This window comes from Dromiciops gliroides, chromosome 1 (genome assembly GCF_019393635.1).
Source record: "Dromiciops gliroides isolate mDroGli1 chromosome 1, mDroGli1.pri, whole genome shotgun sequence".
In the NCBI taxonomy this organism is placed as follows: Eukaryota; Metazoa; Chordata; class Mammalia; order Microbiotheria; family Microbiotheriidae; genus Dromiciops; species Dromiciops gliroides.
Genome location: NC_057861.1, coordinates 31,467,614 through 31,483,569, shown reverse-complemented (window position 1 = coordinate 31,483,569; position 15,956 = coordinate 31,467,614). Strand labels below are relative to the sequence as shown.

The window sequence follows — 15,956 nt, the reverse complement described above, 5'->3', positions numbered from 1 at the left end:
AACAATGTGTATTTATTACATAGGTTTCCAAAAAAAAAGTAACAGTCTGAAATGGAAATTCATGGTTTTATATTGAATTCTTTATGTATGCTGTGTAAATGGAAATGTTCTTTTTTCCCTCTTTTTGTATATGTCTAAAATAAAACTTAAAAATATGGGGGCAGCTAGGTGGCGCAGTGGATAAAGCACTAGCCCTGGATTCAGGAGGACCTCTGATAATAAAGAGGGGGTCATACTAGATTTCTCCTATGAAACAAATATAGTCTTAATACCTAAATCAAAGGGAGCCAAAGTATACCAATTTCCCTAATGAATATTGATGCAATTTTTAAAAAACAAAATACTAGAAATGGTTACAAAATCCAGGGGGAAGAGATTGTCTGTAGTTATTTTAAGTGGAATTTCTCAATGTAAAATACTTGGGAGTTCTGCCTGCCAAGAAACATAGGAATTATATGACTATAATTACAAAACACTTTGCACAAATAAATACCTATCTAATTAACTGAACATAGGTAGGCTGCGCTAACATAATAAAAATGACACTATTACTTGATTTACTTATACAGTGCCACACTAATCAAACTCCTAAAGAATTTCTTTACAGAAAAATGTCAAGAATATGAAAGGAATTGATGAAGAAAAAAATGGGAAGGGGGGGGGTCTGGTAGTACTAGATTTCACACTACTGTACAGCTATTGGGTACTATTTAAGAAATAGAGAAGTTGAGCAGCAAAACAGATTAATGCAGTATTTATAGAAATATATTTACAGGAATAAAAGAGAATAGAAACCAAAAGAGTTTAGCTACTGGGGAAAGAACTCATTATTCAACAAAAACTGGAAAACTGGAAAGCAGTCTAGCAGAAATTAGATAGAGATAGAGATAGAGATTAGCATTTCACACCTTTTACCAAGATAAGCACAAAATAGGCACATGATTTAGACATTGAGTGGTATCATAAACAAATTAATGGAATGTACAAGAAATTGCCTGTCAGATCTATGAATGGGGAAAATTTCATCACTAAACAAAAAAGATAGAGAGGTTCACAGGAGGTAAAATGGATAATTTTGACTGCAGAAAATTTGAAGAGAAGTAGAAAAAGGGGGGAAATCTTTGCAGCAAATTTCTCTGATAAAGGTCTCATTTCTAAAATATATAGAGAACTACATCAAATTTATAAGAATAAGAGTCATTCCCCAATTGATAAATGGTCAAAGGATATAATAGGTGGTTTTCAGGGCAAGAAATCAAAGCTTTCAATAGCCATGTGGAAAAAAATGTTCTAAATCATTAATAATTAGAGAAATACGAATTCAAGCAACTTTGAGGTACTACCTCATACTCATTAAATTGTCTAAAATAACCCCCCAAAAATGGCAAATGCAGAAAAGGGTGTAGGAAAAATGATACGCTGATGTATTGTTTATGGAGCACCATCCTGGAAGGCCATTTGGAACTGTGCCGCGCCCCCCCCCCATCTGTTTAACTCCATGTGCCCCTTGACCCAGCAATACTAATACTCCAAGGAGATCAAAGGAAGAGGAAGAACCTAGATGTACAAAAATATTTACACCAGCTCTTTTTGTGGTGGCAAAGAATAGGAAACTGAGGAGACTCCCATCCAGTGGGGAATAGCTAAAAAAATGGTGGTGTATGAATGTGGTAGAATACTGTTGTGCTCGAAGAAATGAGGAAAGGATAATTTCAGACAGAGAACTTGATGGACTTAGAGTATAGGTTAAAGTATATTTTCTTCTCTTTTTCTTTCTTTTTCTTTTTTTTAGCATGGCAAGAACACAGTTAATGTAGAAATTCACTTTGCCTGATTTATACATATTCATGATGGGCTTTGCTTTTCTTGCCTTTTCAATAGGTGGGGGAGGGGGAAAGGGAGATAGAGAACTTGGAAGTAAAAAAAATTTTAACTAAGAAGGCAAAAGGTATATTTTATCTATTCTCATAACATATTTCTATATTGGTGAAGGTATGTACATAAACCCCTCCAACATGATCAGGTTATGGTAAGATGTATATGGGCCTGAAATTTGGTTAAGTTTAACATTCTCACTGAAATTTTAGAACATATTTTGTTTTGTTTTGGTTTTTTGTGGGGCAATAAGGGTTAAGTGACTTACCCAGGGTCACACAGCTAGTAAGTGTCAAGTGTATGAGACGGTATTTGAACTCAGGTCTCCTGAATCCAGGACCAGTACTTTATCCACTGTGCCATCTAGCTGCCCCCCCCAACATATTTTTTTTAAACCATCAATAGCACCTAGTAGCCTAAAAATTCAGGTGTTTGAAGAGTCCTTGTTCTTTATATTGAAATTTGTCACTCATTTAGGGAAATTTAGAGCTTCACATGTTTGTTTTTGCATTATTTTGGGACTTTTGGTAGAAGTCTTTGTAAAAAGCCTTTTTAAAAAATTCTTCTATTTGCTATTTAATGCTTTTAAGTTCAGATTGGCATGTGTAAAATTATTGGTGATAAAGCTACAAATAAAATCAATTCAGTTTAACTCAACAAATACCCACTGTTTGAAGAACATTGTGCTGGGCCCTGGGATATATACTAAGTTAAGTAAAACCCGGTCCTTTCCTCATGGAGTTTATAATCAAGTGCTTAGATAAAATTCATGCACACTTCCATTCCCTCATTTTAGAGTTGTGATAACTGAGACTCAGAAAGGTAAATGACTAATATCATGCAGTGAGCCTAGGGTTCTGTTGTCTTTGACAAAGGCTCATGATATTAACCGTTTTATGGTTTTTCTTTTACTTTTTAGCTGGAGGGCGAGAGATCTGTACTCAATAACCAGCTGTTAGAAATGAAAAAGAGGTAAGGTATTTTTTTTATAATAGATTGTTCAGTATGGTTATTATTGTCAGTATTGGGACTTTCTTTAAAAGTAATAACAGGAAAGTTTCTTATACCTAGTAAAGTACATGATGGTAGTTTGGTATTCCTAACTAAAATAGTGAAAAAAAAATTAAATGCAAATATTTTCACTTCCGTTAGCATTCAAACTTGAGAGAGAGCAACAAAAATGTTAAGGCCTATTCATTCAGTTGTGCTTATTGAGATAGTTGTACTTTGCAAGTTCTCTTCTATATCACACAGGTACTGTTCGATATAACAAAAAATACCATTTAATTTTCTGTGAAGCACCAGAATCTTGTGCAAAACCTGGTATTAAAAGTATTTTATTTAAAGTGGCATTTTCAGTCATAGTTATTGATTGAATGATTGAAAACAAATCATTTGTATGGTTCCAATTCATTTTCTTTAAAAGAACTTTAATAGTCTTATGTTTTCGTAATAAGATTTTAACAGTGGCAACCCAAGATTATTTTAATCGTTATTTTGAGGAGCAGTGAACTCCGTCTCCTGGTAATATAACCTCTTCAGAAGCCTGGTGCTTGTGCACCCTAATGGAATCACTGTCTGCTTTTACTGAATGGGCAGCTTGTTTCCATCTGCTTAGTACTGCAGTCAGAATGCTAAAGGAGAATGGTTGTCTAGCCAATAAAACTAGATTTATGTCTGATTTTTAAAGATGCTCCCTTTGGGGAGAGCAGCCTAACTATGGAATAATCTTCCATGCTTTTAAGTTTTGGCCTTTTATTGCCAGAGCAGATGAAATTTTCCACTGGCATCACCTTTTTTCCCCAACTAACAGGGCCACCTCTCGTGAGCATGACATCCTGCCTAGGTATTGCTGTGCTTTATTCAGGGAGTGTGTCAGCTCCGTAAATTGCATTGTAAATTATATTAGGTTGATTTGAAGGAGTTTAAACACAAAATCGAAATTTGCATCCTAAGCGAGGCAGGCTGAGACATGGGCCAATTCAAGTGGAGTGCTACTAGGCTGACTTAATGAACTGGTGGCAACTGTCCACATTGTAGCAGGCTATACATTTTGGGAAATAAAAGCAAAGCCTTCAAGAAAAATTCATCAGGACCCCAATTTCTCTCTCTGAAAAAGCTCTTCACCTAAACTCTCAGGAGACTAGGAAAAGATAAATGGTGCTTGTTCCTTTACAGTTTTTTTTTTGCAAGTGAATTTATAAATAATGTGCTGACATAATTTCTAAGAGTCTTTGGGTTTTTAAAAAAATATATTAACTCGGCATTTTTTCTCTAAATGACTTTGATTAACTTTAGGAGTCAGTCATATTTATCAGCCCTTATTTGCTTGACAAAAGGAAATTATAATCCATCTACAGAGAAAGAACTAATGGTATCTGAATACAGATGGAAGTATAATTTTTTTAAAAAAAGAAAATTATGTAAAGATGTTTCTGTAATTCATGTTTCACCATGAAATTTTTCAATTAATTAAATATGCTCATATTATAAAAAGACCAGATTTGGGGACATATGAAAATCTCTCTCTCTCACTTTTCCCCATTTACACTGCCCTTGGCATATTTAATAAAATAGAACAATAAATATAAATTTTTCCCCTAGGAATGGGTAACTTCTAATGCGGAGACACTCTAAAAGCCCAATTCCAGGTGTTATATAATTTTTAAAATCTTTCTAGAATTTTTTTCTTTTTGGAAATCTCAATACAAATTTATTTTGACTAATTAATTGTGCTCCTAAATGTCAGCTTGTAGTCAGTGCTATAAATGAATTGTCTTCGACTCTACATGTGTAACTGCTAAATAAATTCACTTAGTAAAATATTCCAAAATAAATTTGATAGAATACTTATATTTAAAACAAACAAACAAAAAACAATTAAGGGCAGCAAGGTGGCACAGTGGATAAAGCACTGGCCCTGGATTCAGGAGGACCTAAGTTCAAGTCCGGCCTCAGACACATGATCCTGGGCAAGTCACTTAACCTTCATTCTCCCCCCCCCCAAAACAAACAAACAAACAAACAACTAAAGGGATCTTAAGGCATCCTTTTGCAAGTAACTTGAGAGAATATCTGTGCCTTCAGTGGAAAGATTCCAAGGACTAGAATTCAGAACCTCCAAAGTTTGAGCACTTGAGTGACCTTAGGAAGTTTACTTAACCTCCTTGGGTCTGTTTCCCTAATTGTAGATAGTCTCTGAAGTCTTTTTCAATGCTAAATCCAGGATTTTATCTAGTTAACGGTACAAGAAGCAGAGCACCAATAAACAACTAAATTTAAAAATTGGTTGATGGGGGCCGCTAGGTGGCGCTGCAGTGGATAGAGCACCGGCCCTGGAGTCAGGAGGACCTGAGTTCAAATCTGGCCTCAGACACTTGACACTTGACAGCTGCGTGACCCTGGGCAAGTCACTTAACCCCCATTGTCCCGCCTCCTCCCCCCAAAAAATAAAAATGCAAACAAGTTTAATCCAGAATTGCATCAATGATCATTATATTGAAATTTCATATGAATTCTACTTTCAACTCCAAATAAACTATAAGAAAAATCATTTTGAAGAAATCCTGAAAGGCATTATTCATATTCAGAACCATTGGTTTTAAAGTGAAGAAAATTATTTGGAATTCATACATTTTAGTTGTTGTTGAATTATGCAAAAATGCTATCTGAGGTGTGCGCATCAGTCACTCCTTTTTAAAAGTGTTTCAAACTTTAGGGTAGGGAAACATGTTAATATTATTAATAAGCGTGTGCACTGTGTTGGTGATCTTTTTTGGCCCCAGTGCACACTGAGTAGCAATCGGTGTGAAGTGAGAAAATATTTTAAAAAATCTTCTCATCTTAGTAGGTGAAATTGTTTAAATGAGAGACGATTGTTTAAAAGTGCTTTCCAAGCAGTTTCCAAGGTATCTGATGAAAAAAATACAATAAACCTTACCATTGCCAGTAATAATGCAGATTCCATACGAGAATGTGGTTTCTACACCCCCAACCCATGATAGCAGGCCTTTGGAGACAGGAGAGCCTCTCTGAGAGCACCCGAAGCTTAGCAATGAATTGACTTCCCTAGCTTCTCTCAGCTTCATGACGCTGAGGCAGAAACTTCAAGGCCAAAAACCCAGAAAAGAGCTGCTTTTGCCCTCTCCAGTGATTCTTCCTGGAGCAAATATTTCCGTGGAAAATGATAACTGTTTGATGCTATTATTTACGAACTAAAAAGTCGGGGGGAGGGTTACATGTTTCTTCAGCTCATTAGACTCATTGTGGATTGCTAAGTGTCTTACTGTCTTTGGGCTTGCGCAACTTATCAATGCTCATTTCACTCCTCTCTTTTCCCTTTCCTACTCTTGCTTCCTTTGCTATATCTGTGTGTCTTTAATGGTAAGACTAAAGAAAGTCTATCCACGTTATAATAAATAATTTTTATATTTTTTTAGTAAAAAATTGTTGTATATATTTTTGGCTGCCTTTGTCCCTCAGTGTCTTGCTTTTGTTTTGTAAAATACTCTTTGCAGTATTTATATATTTATATATATACATATATATATACACACATATATATTTATTTTTTATTTATATGATAAAGAATTTCAGTGCAAATTTAGTTCTCCTTACTGTATTTTGCATTTCTCTTCATGTTTCTAACATGTGGTTCTTGTTATCTTGCATTTTTAAAGCTTGCCCAGTAACACTTTAAGGTATTTGCTTCATTACTGGAATTTATTTCTATTGTGGTAGTAAGAAAAGAATCTGGGTAATGTGTTTCCTCTTAAAATAATAAATCACTAGCCCGCCCAATCCTTAACCTGTATTTGATTGAAAAATAATAGGGGAGCCGTTTGAATTCACGTAATTATCGTACTGATGGTTGTGATTTGATTGAGTGTTAGCTGTACTATCAATGTCAGTAATTCTCAGGTTGGATGTGGGTCTGCCAGTTAGGATCTGGCACAAGAAAGAGCTGTCACACAGTTATGTATTTCAGGTCTGCCTATACATACATAGACTTTTTCTTTTCTTTTTCTTTCTTTTTCTTTTCTTTTCTTTTCCTTTCTTTTTGGTAAAGGGGGCTACTGTTTGTCTTTTCTTTTAAACCAGAGCCACAGGGATACTAGCATCTTACTATCTGTGTGACCTTGGATAAGTACTTAACTTCTCCAGATTAGGATTTGATGGCCTCCGAGGGCTTTGGAATTTTGGTCCCTTGAACAGTATCAGTAAATAGCAGAATTAATTATTCTTCCAATAACCTACACAACAAAGTGCTTCTCTCTAGCTCCCTTTTCAAAATCGGCATCTTCTCTAGAGGTTGTCCTGCCAGGTGGGAGTTTTGTGAGAGGGGCAGGGAGGGACTCTTAACAGGGGAGCACTTTTCAACATTCATTCATTCCTTCTCCTTTCCCCTATCCCCAAGATGGGCATCTCATAAAGTCTGGTCAACTTTTAGCCTTAATCATAGGAGAATCCAGCTGTTTTGTAGCCATATTTTCTCAGGAAAAACAGTTTAAATTATGTTTTTCATTAGGAAGGTGAGATAGAAATAAAACAAATTAATCTCTCAAGGCAATTTTGACACTGTAAGTTATTACATGAATTTCCTAGAAAAGTAGCTTGTAAGAGAATCACAGAATTTGGATATGGGGTATGATTTCCTTCTTTCTAAATCCTTTGAGTAATAGTCTACTTGATGCCAGGTTCCAAGACCTTTACTTTAAATCAGTCACTTTATATAAAATGAAAGTAAGTCCTTATCTTCAGCAGAAACCCAACTTTCTCATTCCATTATTTATTTGACCGTACTCTTACTTGCCCTTCTCCAGTGCAGATGTAAGAAATCATGGTATATAGCCAAGCCAGGAAATCTTTTAAAACCCAGATTCTTTTCTTACCACCTACCATTCTGGAGTATAAGTGTAAGCTAAAGACAGCACTTATATTTTCATCTTTGCTTGGGTTTTCGATTTACCCTGAGTCATTATACTATTGTGATTCATGTGCTGGATATCATGGGTCTCACTAAATTGATACAAATAAAGACTACCATTTTTTAACCTGGGCCTGCTAGCTTTTCCATTCTCTAGTTTGTCATAAGAAGGATGTATCCAATACTGAGTCCTGTCCTGTTCACTAGCTATTTGTGATGTAACTCAATGTAATTTGGCTGATCGTGCTTAAGATGACTATATCTTGGTGAAAAATAAGCCATTTAGATTCGAGGTTGTAGGTGAGTTAAGAAAATATCCCTGGGTCAATTTTTTTTCTTCCCCTTTTCCCCCCAGGACACTCTTTTTATAATAGCAGCTCGTTCCCTCCATTCACACAGACAAATCGTGTTTTCCCCCTTTACACTAACCTCTTTCTGGATTGTCTTGACTTTCACATTTTCTCCCTTCCCTCCCTCAGTCTTGTAACTTCCCCAGTATAGGCCTTTTTCTGTCTCTTTGCACTTCCTTTTTTTCCCCTTACCTCTTCCCTTGGCTATGAGCTGAAGGCTTTCCTTCCGTTAAAGGGTTCAAATAGCTCTCTCTAATATTTCCACATGGATAAGAAAAAACCTAAAGGATACTTTTACCAGAGTGAAAGATCGTGAGTCAATCAGAGGCTTAGAATTACAGTTGAAGTTCTGTGACTCATCAGTCTCTTCTCTGTCATCATACCTCACCTAATAAACACTTGTAACTTCCTCTGGCCTTTATACAATAATGTTTAATATCCCTATTAGATTTTGCAGTTCCTGAGCAATAATCCAAATTTTTCTTTGTGCATAGGCAGTAGTTGCTATTGTTGCTATTATTACCTTGGTACAATTTGCCTCTTAAAACATGTGGGTGCAAATTTCTTAATAAGCAAACTTAAATTAGTGAGGACCAGGAGATACTTCCAGCATAAACAGCGCTTTGCATGACAACCGTATAATTAAGCTTTGCATGTGGTTTTTGTTGCTCGAGTGAAAATTATTATTCCAGGAAGTAACAAAATTCAATTCGAAATTAGATTTTGGTGACTTGTTTATTTGACCCAGTTTCGGAGTCTCCACCTTCCAAACCAATTAACATTGTTCCTTAAATTCAAATGGATGCGATGATACCCAGATTCTGGCATGTATATGCATAGGTAAACCTTTCTTGTTGTTTTTCTGCCTTAAGTCAAATCCCCAACTGCTTTTGCAGTGTGATAGCTGTGATATCCTTACAAATCCCCTCTTCTAAATTGTTTAAGTAGTCTTAGAAATTAACTCAGATTTGCCAGAGTTAGTTTTCTATTAATGTTTGAACATACGTACACACTTGTCTGTGTATGTTGATAATTCTTGGTTGATTTCTGGAACTCTTTAACTTTCTTTGGTCTTTTAGAGAATCCGTGTACAAAACAGACCCTGATGAAGAGAGAGCTTCCTTACAGAAATCCATCAGTATCACTAGTGCCTTGCTCACAGAGAAGGACGCAGAACTGGAAAGACTCAGAAATGAGGTGGGGTACAATCTCAAGATGAGTCTTCACGCCACCCTCACTTATTAAAATTCAGCGCCTATGTATTTACAAATGATGTTTATTCCAGGTCACGGCGCTCCGGGGGGAAAATGCTTCTGCCAAGTCTTTACATTCAGTTGTTCAGTCGTTAGAGTCGGATAAGGTGAAACTAGAACTGAAGGTGAAAAACCTAGAGCTGAAACTTAAAGAAAACAAGAGGCAGCTGAGCGGCCTTGGAGGTAAGAAGCGACGGCGGCCGAGCGGTCTGGCAGGGCGGCCTGGACACGTATGACACAAAGTACAAATAGATGTCCGATAGGCCAAGGGAATAGACAGCAGGCTTAGAGGAGTCCCCAAGATGGACCACCCTTCTTTTACTTTACAACCTCCATTAACAAGGAGATAGTGATGCTCCAGATTCAGCATAGACTGGAAAGTAGGAAACAGTGCTCTATAAGGTTGGATTTGGGAGTCAGAGGACCTGGGTTCAAATTCTGACTCTGTCCCTTAGTACCTACATGACCTTGGGAAAGTCCATTTACCTCCCTGGGTCTGATTTTGCCCCTCTCTAAAACGAAGGGGTTGGACACCATGACCTCTGAGGAGCCTTCCAGTTGTAGGTCCATGACCTTCTGGCCCTCCCTATGGATGTTTCTTTTAAATAGTGGAGCTGTTTATGCCGAGACAGCTATACTGTCTTGGTGGACACAGGTTTGCACATACAAGCACGGAGGCAATGATAATTTATATCAACTTCATTGTGACTTTGGCCTCTTAATGTGCCATTTCTCCATTCTCTTCTTCACTGCAGTGAACTTAGAGGTCCCCAGCCAAGATGACTCTTTAATTGACACTCATCTTCTTTCTCCAAAAGACAACCTGCTCAAGAATACCCCTCGTCTCCCTAGAAGCTTGAGCTTTAAAATTGGATTTACTCATAAAGCAGTTTCCAAAGTTGGCACCGCCAAAGAAGTCCCCCTTCTCTGGTTAAAAGATGCAGGAGGTGGGGAGCTAGGAACATCGTACATGAGTTCCTCTTGTGGACTCCATGGGCAGGCACAAATGGCTGCCTTAGCCATGTGTTTTTGCAGGAAGAGAACCCTCCTGATCTCCTGAGCTGAGAATATCCCCTCGCAGAACTTCTCCCAGGTCACAGCAGCAAGCTCATGTGTACTTCTTTTTTTTTTTTTTTTTTTTTGTCTTTTTTTAGGCAACGGGGGTTAAGTGACTTGCCCACGGTCACACAGCTAGTAAATGTCAAGTGTCTGAGGCCGGATTTGAACTCAGGTCCTCCTGAGTCCAGGGCCGGTACTTTAACCACTGCGCCATCTAGCTGCCCCCTCATGTGTACTTCTATCAAGGGCTTTCCCCTCAAGGCACCATTCATTCTCTGTTTAGGAGAGGGCAAAGGTGAACAGAAGTTAGCAGTCTGGAACAGTCTTCTCCGACCAGAGATTCCCCTTCTAAGAGTTCTAGCCAGCTAAGAGTTATCTGTTCTCTTAACTTTCCAGTGCCTTCCAGTGGCTGTGTCCATACCCTCGGTGGGGTGGGGGTGGGGGTGGGGGGTGGGGGGTGGGGTAGTTGAATCTGTGAACTTGTTTCAAAAAACATTTTGATAACTGCCTTTCAATTTAATTGATTTCCCTTGTAATTCTAATTATTTTTGTTTTATGCATTTAAAGCATTCTACAAAGAGGTTTTTTTACATTTTTATAACATTCTTTTATATATTTAAAAACATTATTCTGAAAATAAGCTTCACCAGACTGCCTAAGACGTCTGTAACACCAAAAAGGTTAAGAACCTCTGCTATTCAAGGAGAGGTATTCTCATCAAATTCTCTCATTCCAAATTCTTTTCTTTTTCATTTAAGGTAATTCTGAAGAGGAAGAGCGAGCTCAAGAGAGTCAGGTAAAACCTTTATTTTCTTGAAAATAATGTCCTCAGTAGAGCATGTTTTTGAAAAAAAAACAAAACTGATTTATTTTCTAAAAACCAAGATTAACAAAATTAAATTAATTTTTAAAAAATTTAATGAAGTACTAACATAGGTAAACTGTTTTACATTTTAAAATATAATTTTACATCTGCAAGCATCCATCTTTTATTTAAAATTAGGGGCTTAGGGTGCTATAATGGAGTTGGGACCTGCTATGGCTGATTATGTATGATATAATATATGTTAAACTCTTTTTAAATTTTAAAATGCTACATAAATATCTATCAGTATTACCTACAAGGAAATATACTCATTTCTTACTAATCACAAGGAGTGGGGCAGTGGGGAGGGAAGAACAAATGTCTATATGGGGCTGCTGTAATTCTACCTCTAGAATTAGCTTTGTTTGCTTAGTTTGCCTCTGGTAGCTGGAATGCCCTATTAACAGTGTTTTCTCTTTTTCCCCCCCCTCCCCTCCCCTTTGCTTCTGCCTATTTCGTCTGCTGCTGGCTACACTTTCTTCCACTCAGCAAATGGTTTGTTTCTGTTTCCTAAGCTTTTATTCTGTGGTTATTTGCAGTTTCCATCCCTATACTTCAGTCCATTTAATGATTTTATCCTCCACTGAACCCCACCCCAGACACTCCTCCCTTATGATAAACCTGACACGAGGTTCTTGGCCAGGTGGCAACCTAAAAATATATGCGATTAGTTTGGGAAATGAAAATGGATGGTGGTAGTTGTGTGCTAAGGGGGCCTGAATGCTCCTCATCCTGGGAGGGGTACTCTGCAATGATGGATTATATTGATCTGTTGCTTTTTCCATAATGGGTCATCCCAAAAAATGCTGATAAAGTCAAGGAGGATAAGAATATATTTATAGAATGGATGATGAGCTCCTGAGCAATCAAAGCTGGTCTGTGTTCCGTGCTGGTTAAATGTTAGCAGCTAGGCTTATCTAAATAGCATGGAAGAATTACTCGTGACATTAAGCATTTGCTGGAGAGACAAAAAGTGCTAGTGACCCATTTTATTTTGGCCAACCCTCGATTCAGATGGAGTCAGTGGATGCTCTTTCATCAGTTCAAGACTGTGCCTCCATTGGCCTTACAGCCTTTGCCAGCTAGAGTGCCTTTTGCCATCATTCCCTCTTCTCATCTGCAGTTTGATCTGTCCTCCCATTTCTCCGGCACTTCTTTGACCTATCACTCCTACAACGTAGACACCGACAGTGCCAGTTAACCTGGTGCTGAACTCCAATATGAAGAGAATCTATCATGGAAACCAGTGTGTATGAGGTCAAATGTTGAGGTACTCTAAAAGGAAATTAAAAAGGCCAAGTCTTGTGCTACCTTGTGCCACATATGCATAAGTAGACTCATGAGAATCCAAGGTTATTGGAGAATTCTTTCTTCTTACTGGAAGAAACAGCTAGTCATTTTCCATAGTAATCCCACAGCCCATCAGTTTGATTCCATGGAATAGTCAGGAAATGCTATAGCCCACTCAGTCACTATCAAATTAAAACCAGTGAGACATTGGACTAACCTTTTTAAAAATCAATGTAGTCCAGGGGCAGCTAGGTGGCGCAGTGGATAAAGCACCGGCCCTGGATTCAGGAGGACCTGAGTTCAAATCCTGTCTCAGATACTTGACACTAGCTGTGTGACCCTGGGCAAGTCACTTAACCCTCATTGCCCAGTTAAAAAAAAAAAATCAATGTAGTCCCATTGAAACTGAAAGAAATCTGTTAGGCAGAATTTTAAACTCAGGTTTTAAAATCCTTAAGTCGTCCTAAGTTAAGATTCTTAGCTGGACGATTCACTTTGTGAGAAACAGGTACAGACCACCTTCTCCAAAACAAATTCTTTCAGAGGCAACTTTGATATGACAAAAGTTCACTCACTGATTGTTTTTACTGTGCATGTCCATTTTCATGAGAATGCAATAAAGCTTTTGTCATATCAAAGCTACCTCTGAAAGAACTTATTTTGAGGTGGTCTGCACCTGTTTCTTACAACTTCTAATGCATCTAATGACCACATTTGTTTGATGATGACCAATGTCAACCCCTACAGTCATGGTCTGGTAGTATGTTACCATGTCTCCCTGGGGCTCCTGCATTTAATGAATCCCAGACATTTTCTATATATGATTGCTTTTCTCCTTTTTGTTTTCAAATGAACCAGATTGATTTCCTGAATTCGGTAATAGTGGATCTTCAGAGGAAGAATCAAGACTTAAAGATGAAGGTAGAAATGATGTCAGAAGCCGCTCTCAATGGGAATGACCTGAATAACTATGACAGGTATTTAATAGTATTACAGACTTATTACAAGGACTGGTTCCAGTGCTTTAAAATGAAAATGGAGAGTACTGAATGTTACATATTTTTTTCAAAGCTAGAATTTGTTCAATCACAAGTGTTTAAGTTTTAGAGGTAGAAAATTATGAATTTTCTGAGTAGCAGACAGTTTGAAAAGCAGATAATAGAAGAGGCCTTCATAATAGGATGTTATAAATTTAAAAAGATAGTTCCTTTCACAGTTGGCAGCACCATAGTACACAGAGTACTGGGATTGGAGTCAGGAAGACCCAAGTTCAAATATGACCTCAGACACTAGCTGGGTGACCCTGGACAAGTCATTCAGTCTCTTTGCCTCAGTTTCCTCATCTGTAAAATAATTGTAACACCTACCTCCCAGGGTTGTTGTGAGGTTCAAATGAGATGATTTTTGTAAAGCACTTAGCATAGTGTCTGGCACGCAGTAGGTGCTTAATAAATGCTGGCTATTGTTGTTTTGTACTTTAAATTAAAAGGGGAAAGGCTATGGCCTCTTAAATGCATATTGCTAAAGCCACGTTTCTTATTTTATTCCTGTTGGAATGACAGTGATGACCAGGAGAAACAGTTCAAAAAGAAACCTCGCCTTTTCTGTGATATTTGTGACTGCTTTGACCTACATGACACTGAGGACTGTCCCACCCAGACCCAGGTGTCGGAGGATCCTCCCCATTCCACACACCATGGCAGCCGGAGTGAAGAGCGGCCCTATTGTGAGATCTGTGAGATGTTTGGGCACTGGGCAACCAATTGTAATGACGATGAGACCTTCTGATGCCCCCCACGCCAGGAATGTTATCTTTTTCAGATGCACTCACACTTGGACAATGTAACACCAGCATTTGTGTGTGCACACTTCAGGAAGATTCACGTTATTTTTTGACCCCTTCAACAAATCTTTAAAAAAATATTTTGATCTTCCATGAACAACCCTTTTTATTCTTTCTTCAAGCTAAAGTTGAAATAATAAATAGGTGAGTTGTCACCTCTTATTTGTCTTCTTTATTGTTTGATATTTAATAAGACATTTGCACCAGATGCCATTATGTTAATTATCCATAGGGAAATCTCATGGATCAGAGAACTATCCTTATGTTATCTTATTTAAATAAAATTTAAAATTATGCTGTTAATTTTCATATTTGCACTAAAAAGTTTCAAGGCTGCATTTGTACAATTAGATTTTTTTTTAAATAGCTTTGACACTGGAATGAGTTGAAAAAGTGTTCCATCATGCATTTTCATCTACTCATTTAATGTTTTATTCTTGATCAAAGAATTTATGAGCTCTATGTGCTGCGCTACCTGGATGTCAGTAGTGCCTTTATTTCAGGCTTGATATGTTGTGTAATTATAAAATCATGAAGCAGGTAAAAGGAAGTGAGGACCCATGGAGTTGCTGTGGGGACAACTTGTGACCTGGAGGCTGCGTACTTACTATTCTTCCTGGGATTTTTGTTTTTTCATTTTACCATAATCTCAGCTTCTATATATTGTGTATATACTTTTTAAAATCTCTATTTTTGGGAAAAAAAATATACAGGAAGTTTTGTTTTCCAGTTTTTAACTTTATTAAAGTAAAAAAAAAATGTTAAATCTTATGTTCATTACAACATATCTGCCTAACCCAGAAAAAGCACCACATGGCTTTACAACTAGGAAGGGGGGTTTATTTGTCTCTTTTAAAAACCTGTACATCTGGAGGATTCTTTTTTTTCCTAGAAATTCATTCCTCCGCCTCTTTTGTGGCCATTTTCCCCAGCAGCCAATTACTTAATGAAGCAAAATCTCAATAAGAAATAAAACACTTAGGTTAACCAATTTTCAGTCTTTCTCCCTGATCCTTCCCTGTCTACTTTCTCTGGTTTACTGTTTTTAGATGAATGTAAGTTGGGAAATTCAACATAAATAATTTTGGATTTTCTTATAGCAAAAATAAAATATAAAACCTCATCCAACAGAACACTTTCTCAAACAGTTCAAATTATTTATCTTCTCTTGAATGTCTCATAGAATATGTAAAGAAATAAATGTACTGTGTCTTCCATTCAATGTGTACAATATGGGTTGGGTTTACTTCTACATTTGTTGTATATATGCCTTTGATGTATTCCCTTTCCCCCCAAGATTATAAGCTGCATATTTGGCACATGAATATATTTTTAAAGAAAACAAAACCACTTCTGTAATCATCTGAAAGTCTGGGTTACAGGTGTATGATAATAGGAATTGTTATAAGAAGCTAAACATGTAAAGCAGTATTAAACTTTGGACAACTTGAGTGTTCTGTATCTACTTTAATAAAGGACTATTCTTTTGTTGGTG

General features: G+C 37.2%; 1 protein-coding gene across 16 annotated transcripts in view; it reads left to right on the top strand.

The window, feature by feature from the left end:
* CLIP1 (CAP-Gly domain containing linker protein 1) overlaps positions 1 to 15,956 on the top strand; it is a 144,986-nt gene extending 129,030 nt beyond the window's left edge. For 9 of the 16 annotated variants that reach the window (XM_043978678.1, XM_043978673.1, XM_043978676.1 and 6 more), the window contains 8 exons: positions 2,795 to 2,847; positions 6,555 to 6,575; positions 9,231 to 9,348; positions 9,437 to 9,587; positions 11,222 to 11,259; positions 11,818 to 11,823; positions 13,477 to 13,595; positions 14,181 to 15,956. In XM_043978678.1, the coding sequence (XP_043834613.1) occupies positions 2,795 to 2,847; positions 6,555 to 6,575; positions 9,231 to 9,348; positions 9,437 to 9,587; positions 11,222 to 11,259; positions 11,818 to 11,823; positions 13,477 to 13,595; positions 14,181 to 14,406 (732 nt within the window). In that variant the 3' untranslated portion in view covers positions 14,407 to 15,956. The remainder of the gene's footprint in view (positions 1 to 2,794; positions 2,848 to 6,554; positions 6,576 to 9,230; positions 9,349 to 9,436; positions 9,588 to 11,221; positions 11,260 to 11,817; positions 11,824 to 13,476; positions 13,596 to 14,180) is intronic. The other 7 variants (XM_043978686.1, XM_043978672.1, XM_043978680.1 and 4 more) reach the window with 3 other exon arrangements.